The sequence below is a fragment of the Lissotriton vulgaris genome, chromosome 4_1 (assembly GCF_964263255.1).
Source record: "Lissotriton vulgaris chromosome 4_1, aLisVul1.2, whole genome shotgun sequence".
Classification (NCBI taxonomy): Eukaryota; Metazoa; Chordata; class Amphibia; order Caudata; family Salamandridae; genus Lissotriton; species Lissotriton vulgaris.
The window spans coordinates 89,799,985-89,819,102 of record NC_141691.1 but is presented as its reverse complement, the minus strand read 5'-3'; the positions used below and the strand labels follow the sequence as shown (position 1 = coordinate 89,819,102).

The 19,118-nt window shown below is 48.2% G+C and overlaps 1 protein-coding gene across 2 annotated transcripts in view; it reads left to right on the top strand.

Moving 5' to 3' along the window:
• The window catches only part of STARD8 (StAR related lipid transfer domain containing 8), a 565,518-nt gene that overhangs the window by 87,328 nt on the left and 459,072 nt on the right, over positions 1 to 19,118 (top strand). The window contains exon 1 of one of the 2 annotated variants that reach the window (XM_086918343.1): positions 16,573 to 16,858. The exons of the other annotated variant lie outside the window; for it this stretch is intronic. Within the exon in view, the coding sequence (XP_086774469.1) occupies positions 16,814 to 16,858 (45 nt within the window). The 5' untranslated portion in view covers positions 16,573 to 16,813. Of the gene's footprint in view, positions 1 to 16,572; positions 16,859 to 19,118 lie in introns of those variants that run through there. 2 annotated transcript variants of the gene reach the window in all.

Here is a 19,118-nt window from a genome sequence, read left to right as displayed (position 1 = left end):
TGAATCTTCCACAGATCCAGAATTGTCTGAAGAGTGGTTCAAAAGATCCTGTTTTTATAACTCTTTCCAGCCTTTGTGTGAGTGAAATTCCTGGCCTACCCAATTCCCAGGTCCAGGCTCCAAACTGTCTATGGTGACAAAATTCAGGGCAGGCCTGGTGTCAGATTCCTTTGTGTGTGCTGTGGGCAAAGCGCTTTCAAATGTAATCGTGGCAGGGTACAGCTCCTCCCTAGCCATCCTGTCAGGAAGACCCTCTCCATGCTATACCCAGTCCCCATTGTGCACTGTCTGGGCTCAATACATATCCTTGATGGGGAAACCTTTAAGATTCCTTTGGGCATGAAAAATGCCAACTTTCTAAAAGTCGATTTACAAAAGGGGGTGGTGATGAACAGAGTGTCTGAATTGAGCAGACCACTCTTACCCAGTCCAAAGATCAGGGCTTGATCCATCACCGTTATTTATCTCACTGCCCCATCCCAGCTCAGAACCTGGCTATATGCAAATCAGTCTGTCCCTGGCCCAGTGCATCATGGGAACAGGGCAGACTAAACTACCAAGCCAATTCTTTACCAGAAAGGAGACAAGCTACCGGGGACCGGTTTCTGGCATTTCAGCCTCTTCGGCCCGGCTTGCTTGAATCCTGATGGAGCAGTGAGAAAGGGACTCATGTCTGAGTATACCCTGCCACACCTATAGTGGCCAAAATCGATTTACAAAAGGGGGTGGTGATGAACAGAGTGTCTGAATTGAGCAGGATGTCTGCAGCACTCTTGTCAAGCCGAGAACATCTCTGCTGTCTGAAAGATCAGCATGCACAATCCTCTTCAATCTACGGGACTGCTCTGTTTTCTGAGGCACAGACCTGTATGTGGTGTGGCAATCTGAGAGATAGCTTTGCTGCTCCAAGTACACTCCAAAAACATCTGTACATGGTGAGGTATAGCTCTGCTGTCCGAGATGCAGGCCTAGAATATTAGAGTAACTTAGGAATAGGGCTGGTGTCTGATTAGCTCTGTTGTCGTTTTATAATCAAGCGAAGGGATAGCTCTGCTGTCTGAAGTATCAGCTTACATATTCGGCGCAAGCCAAGGGATAGCTCTGCTGTCTGGAATTTCAGCTTTAATCTTCTAGGTAAGGGTGGGTGGCAAACTCCGCTCCGCCTGCGGAGTTTGTGGTGTTTTGCCAACTCTGTGCTCTGCTAGGAACGTGGGGCCTTATTTATGAAGGACTTGCGCCGCCGGTGCGTCACTTTTAACATGGGAAAAAGTGACGCATCGGCGGCGCAAGTCATTCATAAATAAGGCCCCTGGAGTTCAGCAAATACTCTGATTCTGCTGCGTGCAAAACCCCTATCATGTACGTCTTCGGAGGACTGCGCATGCGCTGTCGTCCCAAGACGTACATCATAGGGGCTGTGCACCGACAGGGAGACAGCCAGGAGGACGACAGCCCGGGCACGGTGGAGAATGCATTAGGTTAGCCAAGCAGGTGGCAGTCGGGGGGCCAGGAACCCTCCAGGTCTGCTGCCTGCATCATGCTGCATGCAGGGGGCGTGGCGGAGCGGAATTCCACTGAGCTTTTAGGCAACTCCGTAGAATTCAACGTAGTGGCACTGCGCCAACTCCGCCGACCATTAATTCTAAGCAAGCCAAACCCCCATATAAAACAAAATAGGATTCTGCATTCCCACGAGACCCAACAATGGTTCTCTAATGACTTAAAATTTGAAGAAACTTGCTCTAAGGCAAGCTGAGCGCTGCTTGAGACGGGATTACTCTCCGGACAAAAAGGCTTGTTCTGTAAATTTAATCAAAGAGTATGAAAATGCCATCCTCCAAACTAATACAGCCAGGTTCTGAAACTGGGATGGTGCAGTGAGCTAAAAAACGGTGTTGGATCTAGCCCTGATCTCTTGACTGGGTGAGAGTATTTGTTTAATTCAGAGACTCTGTCCCTGACCACCCCTTGTTGTAAATATTTTTGTCCACCCTAAGCGTGGAAGGGTATACTCAGATGTGAGTCCCTTGCTCATTGCACCATCAGGATTCAAGCAAGCCGGGCCGAAGAGGCTGAAATGCCAGAAACCGGTCCCCGGTAGCTTGTTTCCTTCCCAGTGTAAGAATTGGCTTTTGTAGTTTGGTTTGCCCTGTTCCCATCATGCACTGGGACAGGAACAGACTAATTTGCATACAGCCAGGTTCTGAAACTGGGATGGTGCAGTGAGCTAAAAAACGGTGTTGGATCTAGCCCTGATCTCTTGACTGGGTGAGAGTATTTGTTTAATTCAGAGACTCTGTCCCTCACCACCCCTTGTTGTAAATATTTTTGTCCACCCTAAGCGTGGAAGGGTATACTCAGATGTGAGTCCCTTGCTCATTGCACCATCAGGATTCAAGCAAGCCGGGCCGAAGAGGCTGAAATGCCAGAAACCGGTCCCCGGTAGCTTGTTTCCTTCCCAGTGTAAGAATTGGCTTTTGTAGTTTGGTTTGCCCTGTTCCCATCATGCACTGGGACAGGAACAGACTAATTTGCATACAGCCAGGTTCTGAAACTGGGATGGTGCAGTGAGCTAAAAAACGGTGTTGGATCTAGCCCTGATCTCTTGACTGGGTGAGAGTATTTGTTTAATTCAGAGACTCTGTCCCTCACCACCCCTTGTTGTAAATATTTTTGTCCACCCTAAGCGTGGAAGGGTATACTCAGATGTGAGTCCCTTGCTCATTGCACCATCAGGATTCAAGCAAGCCGGGCCGAAGAGGCTGAAATGCCAGAAACCGGTCCCCGGTAGCTTGTTTCCTTCCCAGTGTAAGAATTGGCTTTTGTAGTTTGGTTTGCCCTGTTCCCATCATGCACTGGGACAGGAACAGACTAATTTGCATACAGCCAGGTTCTGAAACTGGGATGGTGCAGTGAGCTAAAAAACGGTGTTGGATCTAGCCCTGATCTCTTGACTGGGTGAGAGTATTTGTTTAATTCAGAGACTCTGTCCCTCACCACCCCTTGTTGTAAATAACTTTCTAAAAGTGGCATTTTCAAAATGTAAACATCACTCCTCCATCTGCGTCCAATCAGAAGTTAGCACGTATTCATTGAAATAAGATGACCCAGTGTTAACCTATGGGAGAGATAGGCCTTACACAAATGAAAAGCAACATTAGACATTTTTCACTATCAGAACATGTAAAACTCAAACCCAGATGTTATACATTTGGGGAAAAACCACGCCAAGGATGTCAGATCTAACCCCTTTTCCCTGAAAAATTCCTCATCCTTCAATCTCCCGGAAGGAGTGAAACACAGACTGCCCCTTTCCACTTGTATGTAACTTGGCATGTGCATCCTATAGCACACACCTAGCCCTAAGCAGTAGACTTGCTGCCATCTGTTTGCAAAAGTGGGCATGACACACTGTCAGTCTAGTGTGCGTAAAAAAACAGGTTGTCACAGGGGAGGCAATTTGTGGTCCAAGTGCTAGCCCACAAGGGGGAGCACAGGTCTGGATGACACGTTTTTTTGCGCTCCGTCAAATTATTTTATCCACAGGCGGACGGCTCTATGGCTTTGTATCACACAAGCCAGTCACAAGCTCTCCCAGTTATCTACAGTGTGCATTAGTTTGAGCATGGCTGTATCTGGCCTTTCATAATAGGGAACTTGAAAAAGAATACTTCAGTTATTGACCTTTATGATTTTCTGACATAGAACCAGAGATCCAAGATATTAGGAGGCAGAGTGCAAAGGGGCTTTCAGTTTTCTAAATACTAGTTATATGAATTTAGGCATACCAATAGAACAGTAACATTTCAAGTCAAATTGTGTCCACTTTGACATGACCATGTCCAGAGCTTCGCTGCCTCTTAGGTTTGTGCTAAAATACAGTATTATTACATGCATGAGAATAAGTATATTGGGTATATGACTGTAACCCAGCATTATAATGGCCTGTTCTACTAAGAGAGTTCATGCTCGTTGATGTTTCTTGGCTCAAAGGTAGAAGAAGGACAATAAAACAAAAGGAAGATAACAGAAACTCCAGTTATCCCTCAGACATTGAAATGTGCCTTAAATCATGAGATTAAGTGAGGTTTGACTGTGTGGTTGAACACTAAAATGTTAGAAATACATCAAAGGTCAACAGTAAGGCCATTCCAAAGCTTGGGCCACAGCACCTGGGAAGCTCTACCACCTGATATGGAGTGTTTAAATGGGGAACTTCTAGGAGAAGAGAAGAACAAGACCCTAGAGCTCTGGCTGGTCTACAAGACCCCAGGGCTTGGGAAGAGAAAGGTCACAGACAGTCATCCCAGGCTCATCACCGCGTGGAGACACTGTCGTATTTCCTGAGACTGCTCACCAGTCTCACTGCCATATTTTGCAGATCTTGGAGCTTCAAAATAGACGACTCGAGAGGACCCAGATCTAGGACATTACAGTAATCCAGATGTGATATAACACAGCCCCAACCACCAGTCCAAATGTCTTCAGAGGGCTAAAGGAACTGATTTTCTTCTCTGTATTTTTATTTCTGCAAAACCTAAGGGCCAAACGTTTTGAGTTTGTAGTAGAAAGAACAAATGCTCGACAGACGGATGCCCAATTTCTACACTTATGCAATTGTAGAAGGAATAGGGCCAAGTAGCAAATGCCACAAATGGTTAGTCCAATTTTCAGAATCTAATATCAGGATCTCAGTCTTGTCTCAGGTTAGGTTTTAGAAATGAGTAGACCTTCACATCTGTTTGCATAACAGGCACTTTAATGGCCGGTCAATAGAATCTGAAGTATGTAGGTCCAATTTCAGTTCCAAATTAGTGTCATCAGCCGAAGATAGTGTGCTAAACCCAAAAGACTGTATGAGGCAACAGAGTGGTTGAAAGTACAGGTTGAACTGAACAGGCAACAACATGGAACCTTGAAAAATTCTACTTGGCTAATGTATAGAATTAAATGGAATTGGTGTCACAAATTGAGGAGACCTGCTAGTTAAGAAGGAAGCGAACCATGTAAGTCCCCGCACTTGAACTCCAGCGGCTCTGAGATGGTCCAGAAAAAGGCACTGATAAATCAAGTAACAATAATCTGGCACACTGGCCCTCATCCTGCCACACACATACATGGTCTAGAATAGTGACAGGCACTGATTTTCTGCTGGAACCAGTGTGAACCCCGCTGTCCCTTGTCTGCAAGCTCTTCTTCTTTAAAGTGTTTGTCTGCCATGTGGCTAGGTGTTTCCCCATGGCCCAAGTAAGGGCCAATATTTGGGCTATAGGGCAGAAGTTTTTTTTAAGTCTGCTACATCGAGCCCTGGCTATTTAAAATATATGTCAATATGCCCTATTCGGGGACCTATGGCATCAACCATGTCTGCAGTGAGTCTTTGATGGATCTGTTAGGTGGAATTCCTATAGCACAAAAAAATGCGTTTAACAGATCACACAGGATTTTGCAGCCAGGGGTGGAAAATTTTACGGCCATAAAAGCAAAAAGCACAACGCTCTAGGGCGACTCAGTAAACTCCTAGGAGACTGGGTAAGAACATGAAAATGTTCAGGAGCACAGGGTCAAAACAAATATATCAATAATTTGCTCTTTTCTGTGGTCCCAATCAGATCAAATCTTGAAAGATTGAAATTGGTGATCCGAGGTGCCACGGGGACCTCACAACTTTCTAACAGTGGCTTTTTCAGAATTGTGATTAAAGATCTGACTTTACCAATAAAGCAATTGTTAGTTTTGACAATTCTTTTTATTGCGTTTTATGGACCCCCAAACTCGATGCATCTACCTGCACCCAATTGAAAGATACCACTTATTAAATGTAATAAGGTAACTCCAATTTTATCCTATGGAAGAGGTAGGCCTTACAGTAGTGGAAACCAATTTAAGAGTTTTCCACTACCAGGACATGAAAAACGTAAAGCACATATCCAATTTTTTAAATACACTACACCCTGTCCTCTGGGTTGTTCAGGGCTCTGCCCTACAGGACCACAGAAATTATGTGACTGTATGCAGCATTTTTCGGATAATTATGTATTTGCCCCATTTACCACACAATCCATCATCTGCTTCACAATCTGCAGGTTTTACCAAAAAAAATGTTTCTACCTCCAAGGGTTCAAAAATTACTGAAAACGCCACAATACCTTGTGCCGCTCAGTGAAAGGCTCTTTGCAAATGTTGACTGGTCACCATTCTGTTGCTTATTGCTATATTTAGGTGTTAAACTGGCACCAATGATGTGCAACCTATGCTAAGACTGTGTGAACGAGTGTTGAAATTACAAAATAATAAAGTAATGCTATCACAAAATGTGCCGTATAATGCCTTATAATGTGCCCTTTCTTGCCTCATAATTAAGTCAACCCTGCTACATAATTTGGTCCTCCCTTACCGTATAATTCTAGTGGCCCTGCTCATATGTAATAAAAAGGAAGGTTTGGGCTTGCTAAAAGGTTTATTTTGCAAGGTCGAAATGGCGGTTTAAAACTGCACACACTGGCTGGCAATGCAGGCCTGAGACATATTTAAAGGCCCACTAGTAGCATTTAATTTACATGCCCTGGACACATGTCTCGCTTTACTAGGGAATTGCAGGTTAAGTTAAATAGGCCAATTTGGTATGAGCCAATCCTAACACATCTTAAGGGAGAGCACAAGCACTTTAGCACTTGTTAGCAGTGGTGAAATGCACAGATTGCTAAGGCCAACAAAAACGAATCCGGCAACATATTTGGGGGAGACCCTGCTGAGAGGGCCAGGTCCAGCAGTGGCACAATGAGTGCTGATGTCCACTAGTAGCAGCCACTAGTAGCAGTTAATTTATAGGCCATGAATACTCGTGGTACCTAATACGAGGGACTAACAAGTAAATAAAATGTACTGATCCGGTACTAGCCAATTGTATCAAGTTTTAGGGAGACAGTACAAGCAATTTAGCACTGGTTAGCAGCGGTGAAGAGCACAGAGTTCTTAAAGCCAAAAAAAGTGGATTTAGAAAACAGGAGGGGTGAAGGCAAAAATCTTAGGGTTGACCTTGCAGAGGGGCCCAAATCCAAGAGATGTCTTTCGAGTGGTTTGTTCTGTTGAACCTGCATGCATGTTAAGGATCCACCTGACTCAATATCATACGGACACAGTTTCCAGTCCTGGTCTTGGTTGGTGTCTATTGACCCAATTCCTTGACTTAATTAGCATCGGACACTGTACAGGACCGGGAGCAGGAGGTGTAGAAGGAACTGAGTCTGATACTTGTAACAATGATTTTAAGGAGGGTTTTTTTTTTCATGTAAGCTTTTCTTCTCCGGTTAGAGAGTCTTATCCGAGCAAACTCGTCCGGCTCCGTTCTTTCGCCCTTCGGGAAAGCTGGGAGTTCCAGGGTGGTTTGGACACGCAGGGGAGGAGTTTCCGCCAGGCCGGTGGTATTAGCAATGTCCTTCTCAGGCGGTGTCCTCAGTGTGGGCCGGGACCGTAAAGAAAGGAGAAAGAAAGCAATCACTGGGATGTCCTGTATAGGACGTTCGGAGCCGGGAGTGAGGGAAACCAAGTGTGGAGTGTATGTACAACGGACGGTATTGTGCCTTTCATGATGCTCGTGAGGGGAAAGGAACAAGGAGACTGTACACTATATACACCGGCTATCAGTCGACAGGCTGGACACTCCGACCTACCCAACCCGCCACTCTGCCTCGTACCTTTGTTTGCCACGCTCCTTCCGCGGGAACGTGGCGGAGCGATTCACCGAGACGTTGGCCTCCTGGCTTGATGTTCGCAGCTGGGCTTGTCGGGGCTTCTTCTTCGTCTTCTTCGCAACTTTTCGATTAAGCACTCGCTCTCCACTCCGTACCGCCTTCCTTCTCTGGGGAAACACCGTCCGTTGACTTCCGGGGTCCTCCTCCTTTTTGCTCCGTGACGCTCCAGATGGGCGGAGTCTCGTCTTCCTCACAGGCTGAATTAAAGGTGCCTTGTCCTTTTTCGTTCTCGTCTCCCCAACGGTGCTCAGTGTCTGCAGGTGGGCACTCCTCCGGGTAAGGGGAGGTAGGCTGTTGGGTGGGAACAGAAAGGGGCGACAAGGGAACAGCTGACCACCAGTCTTGTGAAGTATCAAGTTCCTCAACATGTTCCTCACAGTGGCCACACACCTCCCCCCCCTGGATTCCCCCGATCGGGGAGAGGAAAGACCCTTGAGAGATAATCCGCATTCCCGTTTTCCGTGGCCTTTTTATGTTGCACAGAAAAGGAGTAGGGCTGGAGGGATAGGAACCACCTGAGTACTCTTGTATTCAATGTTCGGTTCTGGTACATCCACTTTAATGGAGCATGGTCAGTTTGTAGGGTGAATGCCTTCCCTTCCAAATAATACTGTAATTTATCAATGGCCCACTTGATGGCAAGGCATTCACGTTCCACAGTGGAATATCTACTATCTCTGGGGAACAACTTACGGCTGGTATACAGGATGGGATGCTCTACACCATCGTTGCCCACCTGTGACAGCACAGCCCCTATACCTACGTCTGAAGCGTCAGTAGCAAGAATGAAGGTTTTAGCGAAATTGGGAGACTCCAAGACTGGGGCGGTTGTTATGATGTGTTTCAACCCTTCAAAGGCATCTTGGGCTTCACGAGAGGGGTTCTGTATCTCCTTAGGTCTGACGTCTTTCCGTAGGAGGTCTGTGAGGGAAGCGGCAACCTCAGCAAATTTAGGAATGAACCGCCTGTAATAGCCAACCAGCCCCAGGAAGGCTCTTAGTTCTCTTTTGTTGCTTGGAAAACATGTGTTCCTAATGGCTTTCACCTTCTCCGCTTGTGGAGCGATGGTATCCTCCCCCAGGACTTACCCCAAGTAGTTGACCCTGGTGAAGGCTGCACAGGATTTCTTTGAGTTGACATGTAACCCTGCTTGTTGTAGTGCTGACAGGATGATGCGTAGGTGCCTCAAGTGCTCCTCCCACGTTTTGCTGTAAATCACGATGTCGTCCAAGTAGGCCGAACTAAACGATGGATAGGGTTTCAACACATGATTCATAAGGCGTTGAAAGGTGGCAGGTGCCCCGTGCAATCCAAAAGGAAGAACCGTGAACTCGTATAGTCCATCATTGGTGACGAAGGCAGTCTTCTTTCGGTCTTCTTGTCTTCTTTACGGAGGGGCACCTGCCAATACCCTTTTGTGAGATCAAGGGTAGTGATGAAGACAGCGTCCCCTAGTTTCTCCACTAACTCGTCGACACGGGGTATGGGGTACGCATCAAAGGTAGAGATGGCATTCAGGGCTCTAAAATCCATACAAATCCTCTTGGATCCGTCGGGTTTAGGGACCATCACAATCGGGGAGGCCCAACTACTTCTGGACGGCCGAATCATGCCCAGTTTCAGCATATCCAGGACCTCTTTTCTAACGGTTTCTCGTCTGGACGCAGGGATTCTATATGGCCGTTGCTTCACTATCTTTCCTGGAGTCGTTTCTATACTATGGTCCACCAAGGTTGTCTTCCCTGGGAAGTCAGAAAAGATGTCGGAAAAGGGTTTTATGACTTCCTGCAGCTCCTTCTTCCTCTGGTCAGTAAGGTCTTGGTTTATGACGAGGTGTTCTATCGTTGAGGCCATTTCTGGCATCATAGGAACCACCAGGTTGGCACCGCGCGGAACCGGACCAATCCACTTCTTCAATAAGTTGATGTGGTAGCTTTGAGTTTTGGATGGGGAAAGCCGAAGTCTGTACGTGGTGTTCCCTATAGTCTCAATCACCTCATAGGTTCCCACCCATTCGTTTCTGTTGGAAATAGACGGTAGGAGCACCAGTGCCCATTCCCTAATTTTGAGTTTTCTCAGTTTGGTTCCTTGGTCATAATATTTTTTCTGTTTTTGTCTTTGTTGTTCCAAGTTGGTGTATGCAAGGTTTCGCAGCTTTCCCAGTTTCGATCTTAACTGCAGCGTATACTCCCGAGGGACTTCTGTTCTTGTGCCTCTTGGGTTTCCCAAGCGTCTTTAGTCATCTCCAACAACGACCTCGGGACACGGCCGTACAGGAGTTCAAAAGCTGAGCAGCCAAGACTACTCTGTTTGTGAGCCCTAAGTACGTATAACGCTAGCGGAAGCAAGCGGTCCCAAGCAGGCCCTTCTGATGACAGCATCTTCTTTAATGTGGATTTTAACGTCTGGCGGTACCACTCGATGTCTTCAGGTGTCGAATGTTCAGGGACTTGCAGACCTCCTTCATCATGCATGACGTAAAGGGAGTCCCCTGATCGGTTAAGACCTCTTTAGGAAACCCCACACGGGCGAACTGTTAGAAATGGGATCCCTGGCTGGCCAGGGCTTGCGCCAAAGTCAGTCAGAGACCACCATTCCCAAGTCAGGGCAAGGGAGTTACACACCAAGATAACCCCTTCTCACCCTCTAGGTAACGTGACGCGAGCAGCAAGGCTAAACTTGGAGGCTATGTAGGTTAAGTGTTTGCGCGCGCACCCAGCAACAAGACCCAAGGCCCATCACAAAGGAAACTCCACACAAGATTATATAATAATAGCCTTTGTATTATACAAAAACACATTAGATCAAAAGACACACTTTACAATGTGCCAACAGGCACGGGCAGAATTTACAGGGGATATGTACAAGATAGGGCCACCTGGACCACCGTCAGGAATATGCACTTTTAGAACTAGCACTTAGAATATAGAACATAGAATGTAAAATCACTGTAGCACACATTAGCACACAACTAGTAACTACTGGTAACAGGTAAGTACCACCTACGCAACCCTAACCACCTTAGGAAAAGGTCAAGTAGGGAACCATGACCTCACTAGCAACACCTGTACTAGGAGAAAAACAACCACCTAAGTATCACAATACCTGTAAGGGTATAAGCACATTACACATAATGCATCACAACATTCAGAGGTGTAGAGAAGGAAAACACATGATGCATAAACATACATTCAGCTGTGTAAGAACAAGGCACATGATGCATCAAAACACATTCAGAGGTGCAGGAAAACACAATTGCGCAGAACTCACATGAGCCACCGCCTGTGGCAGTCCCTAGGCCAACTGGCCTCTCTAGTAGGGCTAGGACGCCCTGTGTCCCAAAGACAGGGGCCTAAACGTAGCACCAGCCCACTAAGTGCTGGGCAGCTGAAAACACTGATGGGGCCAAGGTTGGAGCCTTGTGGGCTCAAGAACAACAAGGGGGTCAAAGCACTCGTGACCCCAAGAGCCTTGTGGCTTTAAACAAACAGAATGGCCCCCTGAGCCTCTCAGGGCTGTAAAACACAATGTGGGCTGAGAGCCTTTCTGGGCTCTAAAACAATCATGGGGCCCTGGAGCCTCGGGCTCCTAGTTCCAAATGAATGGCACGCAGGAGCCTCTCGGGGCTCAAAAGAACAACTATGGGCTAGGAGCCTCGCAGGGCTCAACAAATATGCCCCCACGAGCCTCTCTGGGCTCGCACATGAAATGCCGCCCGGAGCCTCGCAGGCTCTTAATCAAATATGCCCCACACGTTGGAGTCCCTCGTGGTCTCGAAGCAACTCTGCCCCGTGATGTCGGAGTCCCGCTCGGGGGACTCGAGATGAACAACTTGCCCCTGGAGCCCAGCAGGCGCTGGCCGAAGAATGCCCCCTTTAAAGGTGGAGCCTCACTGGCTCACGCGGCGGAATGCCCCCGGAGCCCTCACATGGAGAGAGCATACTGGTGGGGGGGGGGCAGGCACCGGCAATGTGCCCCGACGCCCCCCCTCTGCTACAACCAACACCGGACCCCACTTACCGGCTCCGCTCTTCTTCTGGTGCCGCTTGTCCTCGCGCCGTGCTGTGTAGCCCCTCCTTCACAGGGGCTCCTCTTCCAGTGCGGCTGGTTTGCTGCGGGGCTCTTGCTCCGCTTGGGAGCCCCGGGCGGAAAACTGATTTCCAATCGATGTGCAGGAGCGCGGGGTGGGCTCCCAGCCGCTTCCTGCTTCCTCCTGTCCTGTGGCCTCGCCCACGTGCTGCCTGACTTCCTGTTGGGGCGGCCAATGGCAGCGCGGCCCCGCGGTCGAGCCCCCAGGCTCCGGGTCGTGCTGCTGAGGGCAGTGGAGCTTTTCCTCGATAAATTACGGGGGAAAAACAATGCCGGGTGGGCACCGGCCTTTAAAAATAAAGCGTTCCCAGGCGCTAGAGATGACGTTAGTGCTCCCAATCGTTTGAGGACAAGATACCAGCGCTCCGAGGCGCTAGAAGCAGAGTAAAGCGCTATTAAACGCTGGGGGACAAAAATAATGCACTCCCAGGCGCTAGTTGGCCCCAAAGACAGCAAAAGTCCTCCAGTAGGTGGGGGGGCAAGGCTGGGCCCAGAGCCAGCTCACTGGGCCTCCAGGCAGGGAGGCAGTCCAAGTGGCGGTCCTCCTGGTGCCCAGCAACAGCCCCCCTCCAGAAATGGATCCAGGAAGAGAACAGTTTGTGTGGGGACACAGCCCCATTTTTATACCGGTCAATCCTTTGTTCTGGCACAGGGTGGGGGGGCAAACCAGTCGCAGCTGGTTGGTGAGCACTCTTGATGTGCTCAGCCCCTCACTCTATTCACTGGCAGGGCTAGGGTCGTTAGACGCACCACAGGGGGCTGAGCCAGCATTGTGTGGGGAAAGCCCAGCCCTATTCAGGACCCAGGTGCACTCCTCCCCAGCCACCAGCATGCTAATCTCCACACTCACCACCGGGCAGACCCATCCAGATGCCTGGAGCCAGGCTCACCAGCCAGCTCCAGCCAATCACGTGCCAGCACACTCACTGCACACGCACTCCCATGTCTAGAAGTGGCACTTCCACACTAGACCCATACACGCCACACATATCATTGTGCAGCATTAAATCTCACGAGTCCGTACATACCAAACTCGAGCCTGCACACCTCACGCATCAGAAACTACTAGGAACACAGACATTCCCCATGCATTCCTATGGGAAGGCAGGTCAACCTTATTCCACGCACTCAGAGTGCGCACGCACTTTCCACTGGAACACAGTGAAAGTGCGCAGAAACCAAAAATCCCTACCACCAATTCACATTCGAAAAGCAAAAAGTTTAGGGGTGAACCTGCCAGAAGGGCCAAGTCCAACACGAACAATTCCATGAACTTCTCTGCCACGTTTGCGTTAGTGGGAGCCCTTAAGGGAAATGCCTCTATGAATCTCGTTGCATAGTCTACAATGACGAGAGCGTAGTGATTTCCCTTAGATGACTTTGGTAGGGGTCCGATTAAATCCACCCCCACCCGCTTGAAGGGTACACCGATAATGGGCATTGGGTGTAATGGCGCAGCCGGGGGTCTGTGTGTGTTCTTTTGTGGGCAGATTTCCCACTTCTTACAGAACTCCTGCACATCCCTGTAGATGCCTGGCCAATAAAAATGCTTCAAAATGCTCTCAGTGTTTTTTTCTTTGCCTGCATGTCCGGCTGTCAGATGAGCGTGAGCAAAGAACAGGACATGCTCACGGAATGACAAGGGTACCAGGAGCTGAAGGCCTTTTCCAGCTTCCGCCTCCCTATATAGAAGATCCCTTTGTATGACGAATCTGGGAAAGGTTGGATTTGGTGTGTCTTGTGCAGCATGAGCGGATTCCCAGGCATTGTATAGACTTCTGTCCTCTGCTTGGGCGAATCTAAAGCTGCGATCCAATATCCATGGTTCAGGGGTTATGAGTGCTGACTTGGGAGCCTCAACAGTCGGGGGGCGTTCAAATAGGGTCTTCTGGAACAGGGCAAGGAACTCAGGGTTATCTACCCCTAGAATCATGTCCTATGGAAGGGGTCCAGTACTCCTACTTTTACGATACATACTGGTTTGTCTTTTGGGCGTATAGTTACGTGGGCTAGGGGATAGGGCTTGACGTCCCCATGGACACAGCGGATATGAACCTGGGTATCGGGAATATACTGACTGGGGTGGACAAGACGTTCTTGGACCACTGACTGCCTGCACCCTGAATCTAAAAGGGCTTTTACTACATGGTCATTTACCCTGATACTCACGTAGAATGAGGTCCCTATCTCTGCGGAGTATAGAACCGTTTTAGGTAAATAGCCCACTTCCATGGGCTCTTCGGCTGGATGTTTTCTAGGACATAAGCGGGCAATGTGGCCCCACTTGCCACACTCGAAACATTGGGGCCCACGTAACATAGGGGATTCCATCCTAGATGGTCTGGGTCTTAACTATTCCATTATCGGTCTCGTTTTTTTCTCAGGTTTAGCTGGTGGCATGCTTTTGGTATGCCTCTCTTGTTCCCAACCTTCTTCTCCGGTTAGAGAGTCTTATCCGAGCAAACTCGTCCGGCTCCGTTCTCACGCCCTTCGGGAAAGCTGGGAGTTTCAGGGTGGTTTGGACACGCAGGGGAGGAGTTTCCGCCAGGCCGGTGGTATTAGCAATGTCCTTCTCAGGCGGTGTCGTCAGTGTGGGCCGGGACCGTAAAGAAAGGAGAAAGAAAGCAATCACTGGGATGTACTGTATAGGACGTTCGGGACGGGAGTGAGGGAAACCACGTGCGGAGTGTATGTACAACGGACGGTATTGTGCCTTTCGTGCTCGTGAGGGGAAAGGAACAAGGAGACTGTACACTATATACACCGGCTATCAGTTGACAGGCTGGCCACTCCGACCTACCCAACCCGCCACTCTGCCCCGTACCTTTGTTAGCCACGCTCCTCCCGCGGGAACGTAGCGGAGCGATTCACCGAGACGTTGGCCTCCTGGCTTGATGTTCGCAGCTGGGCTCGTCGGGGCTTCTTCTTCGTCTTCTTCGCAACTTTTCGATTAAGCACTCGCTCTCCACTCCGTACCGCTTTCCTTCTCTGGGGAAACACCGTCCGTTGACTTCCGGGGTCCTCCTCCTTTTTGCTCCGTGACGCTCCAGATGGGCGGAGTCTCGTCTTCCTCACAGGCTGAATTAAAGGTGCCTTGTCCTTTTTTGTTCTCGTCTCCCCAACGGTGCTCAGTGTCTGCAGGTAAACAGCTGACCACCAGTCTTGTGAAGTATCCAGTTCCTCACTGTGTTCCTCACAGTGGCGTCCCACCCCGTCACAGACACCCAATGGTGTTTAGTTTCAGGTGAAAAGTACAGGACGGGAAGCTGCAGCGGAGTGAGGTGGTCACTCTGATGGAGGTGCATGTGTTTGTTTACAGAGGAAATGGGAGACTGCACATTTCTACGTGAAGAGGTTCACTTTTCCCACATCAGCACCAAAGTTGCTCGCTCAGGTGTATTCTTTGCGTTATGGACCGGGAAGCCCTTACATCACCATGGGATCCCCAAAACTTGAAGTATGAAGATGCATTCCATTTAGCCAGGCATCCTGTTCCTCCAGCTAGAGCCCCTTTGTTTCTCTTCAGACAAGGATGAGAAGGAACTGAGGCCAACCAATCAGCAACGGAATGACTGGAAGACAAGAGCAGGTACCTTTGACCCCCAAGTCCATGTCCCACTAGAGAAGATCAGGAAGGCCATTGACGCTGAGCGGGATCTGACAAGTGACCTAAACCCAGTGTGGATATCTACTTGCGATGAGTGCTGTGGTCATTATAGGACGCAATCCAAATAACTGACTAACATATCCACCACTTAAAATGTACTTGCATGTTTCACTATACTAGTTCAACACTAATCCTCTATGGGTCCCGGAGTAGCGTGCTACCCGCCGAAAAAGCAATTTGGCGCCTTGTCAGGGGTAGTAAGCGCTATATAAATGCAATTACAATACAATACAATAACGTTCTATGCAAATAAATCCAAATATTTATTTAGACAGACTTGCATTTCACTTGTGGTCTAGGGAGTAGCTTGAAAGGACATTGATGTGAGCTTAGATACGCTGTCTTTGATTTTTGAATAGGAGGGTGCGAGAGGTCTGAAAGATCTTGAAAGTTTGGGGCTTTGCATACTTTACAGGCTCCCCCTTGGGAGCATTTAACCTCTGGCTTAATTGTTGCAGATAATCACACCTATGTGTGGTATAATAACACTCAACAGACTTCGGAGAAACCCCAATGGCACACAGAGAGGACGCACAGGTAGAGCACGCATATACACCTGCTTGTGGGTGCATAGGTACCTGTGTGCATACTCTCTCTCTCTGTCCATGTTGCTCTGTATATCTGCCTCTAGGGTTGTCAAATTGTTTATACACTATAGGAAAGCCAAGCCTGTTGGCTTTGCCAATGCTTGTTAGACTAGCAATCCTCCACAAATGACCCCTAAAATGTTTTATCTAAAAACAGATCCCTTTCAGACTGATTTTCTACCTGTTTTTTGTTTGCATTTTTCTAAGGGTGTGGCACGAATATCTGTTATTTTCCTTTTCCCTTCTCTTCCTCGTCTTTTTCACTCATTCTATTCCTCGCTGTTTTTTTTATTTATTTTAACATGTTTTCTATTGTTTTTACATACTTATCCTGTCCCTTTCCTCCCTGCCCGTTTCTCCTGGTTCTGCTTGTGAAGTCTCTCTCTGGGCGGCCCCCTGTCTCTTTTGCTTTCGTTCTCCGCCGCAGCCGGTGCAGGCAGCGCCTCTCCAGAGACAGGAAAGAGAAGTCTTTGCGGCTCGGACTTTCGTAATGTTTGGGGAATTTGCGGGGCACATTTCCAACCAACGGAATAACGGTGCGCAGTTTGAATCGCCTGCTCCTCCTCTCATCCTCGGGTCCCTCCTTCCACCCGCTGCGGGCGCCTCACTCCAGCTGTGACAGGGATCATGGCGCTGTCCGGCAGGGGGGTCCGTCCGGCTGAGCCAGGGTCGCCCCCGTACTGACCGGGGTCCCGAGGACGCGCCCCTCACGCATCATGCCACTCCTGGACTTCATCTGGTCGTGCTTCTCCAGGGCCAAGGTAAGGGACCCCCCCAGCCCTCCCCAACCCCCGCTTCAGGGCGCTGGAGAAGCCACGGAAAACTGACAGCGTGTCCAGGAAGACAGCTGTGCGTGCAGGGAGAGGGGGTCCCGGTCTGTGCGTGCATGGACTGGGGTTATGCAGGCACGGACTGGGGTCTGTGCAGGCAGGGACTGGGGTCTGTGCATGTGGGGACTGGGGGTCTGTGCATGTAGGGGCTGGTGTGCGTGCATGTAGGGGCTGGGGTGCGTGCAGACAGGCGGCGCGTGTGCTGAAACAGCCTGAGGAGGGCGTCTGTGCAAGTTAAATGGACGTATCGGGCTCTTTAAATAACTCGAAATATCCGGGATCTTGTCCTTTCTATAGACCGCTGATTTAGTGGTGTACGAAGACTGAGATGGATGGTGCTTTGTCCAAGATCACACAATTCCGGCCAAGTAGAGAAGGACGGATTAGAATCTATAGTTTATAAACTCATCATATGATGAGAGCGCATGCAGATATTAATAATAAATATGTTTGCCACGTTTGATACCAACTTTTTATATTTGAGAAGTTAGCGCCTAGACCACCCCCTCCAACACAAACATTGAATGTGGACAGTTTACCCCACGTTCTTTCGCAACTTGCAGCATTGGGTCACGTGCCCCCAACTCCCCCCCCCCCCTCCCCCCCCCCACCCCTCCACGCACACTCTGTCCAGATTTTGGGATCTATGTTTCAATGCAAAGTTATTATTTATTTTTCGGCTCTGAATTGGGAAATGTTTGTCCTTTTTCCTAATTCAGAATATCCAAGTTTTCCACGTTTGTGGTTAAGGGGTGTGCGCGGTTACTAGTTGTGTGCAAACGTTTGTCATTTCCTACAATTGTTGCTGCATCATAATTCGCATCTTTCGGCAGAGATGCTGTCTATCTACGTGCGGCTCGTGCAAGATTTATTTTCTTAAAGGGCCGCCCAGTGTACAGAAAGACCAGCCCCCCCCCCCCCCCCTCCCCCCCCCCTCCTGCAGCTCTAACAATCGGCAACAATCGCCGTTCTAGGATGCTCCTTTCTTTGATGACGTTTTCTGGGGTTATGAGATGTATTGTGACGTCATCCACTGGTAGTCCCTTTCATTCCTGGCTGCAGTCTTCCAGCACCAGGGTGGTGGCTGCGCGCCCTGCTTTGAAATGAAAAAAGCAAATGTATAAACGCGCTAAACCCGAAGGTATCAAGGCGCTATATAGAGATGAGCCAAGGGATACGTGAGACTGAAAAAAGACTCCAGGCCACACTCACCGCCCATGAGTACTTGGACAAGTTGTGAACTATACATGAGAGGGAGTTGGCGTGAAGCGATGCTGCAGAAAATTGAGTATGTTTGCTTTTGCAGAAATGCAATTTACAAAAGATTGCTGGGGGTAGTGTTTCCAGGCCTACTTACGTCAACTCTTGTGAATTCCGGAAAGTTGTAAAAATGCATGAATGCAAGGACACATACCTGTGGATACACTTTTGTGAATTTCTTTAAGAACTGGCCGTAATAGATTTTTAAATTGCCCTTAATTGTGCCCATAATAGTTTTATACTGATCCCCCATTGCTAATCTTTCTTCTTGTATTTAATACTGACCTGCTTCAAACATCATTCATTACACAATACCTCAAATAATGGTATTTAATCTTGTACAGATGTCTAGCAAAATGCTTTTCATAGTTGTTTGTCCACATTTTATTTTGAAAGGGAATAATCCTCAATTGTGCTTTTATGCTTATGCAGGTATTTACTTCTACTTGGGGAGCGCCTTCTTGTGGGATTATAAATGATGTTCTGCGATGCAAATGCTTTCAGTAGACTGTAATTTACTGTGCATGGCTAAAACATGGTGGACAATTAAATCGGATTATACATTCATCTCTTAAATAAATGTGGAAATATACCAATTGCAGCTTCATTTTCATGCTAAACAGAAATAAATCAGGAAAAATACAGATACAATGAGCAAAAAACTAACAATGGATAAACGGGGGCGGGAATGGTAAAAAAAAAAAAATACAGTAAAACCAGAAGCCCCAATCATAGACTGTCTCCAATTGTTGCATTTTATAGACTCTCTCCAATTGTTGCATTTTGCAAACATGGGTGCACTCTTTCATACTGGACCCACTGTAAATAATACAAGCTGAGCTCAAGATCCTTGCATTTCCTAACTGCTCGTCCTATTAGTAAAGGCTTTGCCTTGATTAATCGTATAGACATGTTTGTACAATTTCTACAA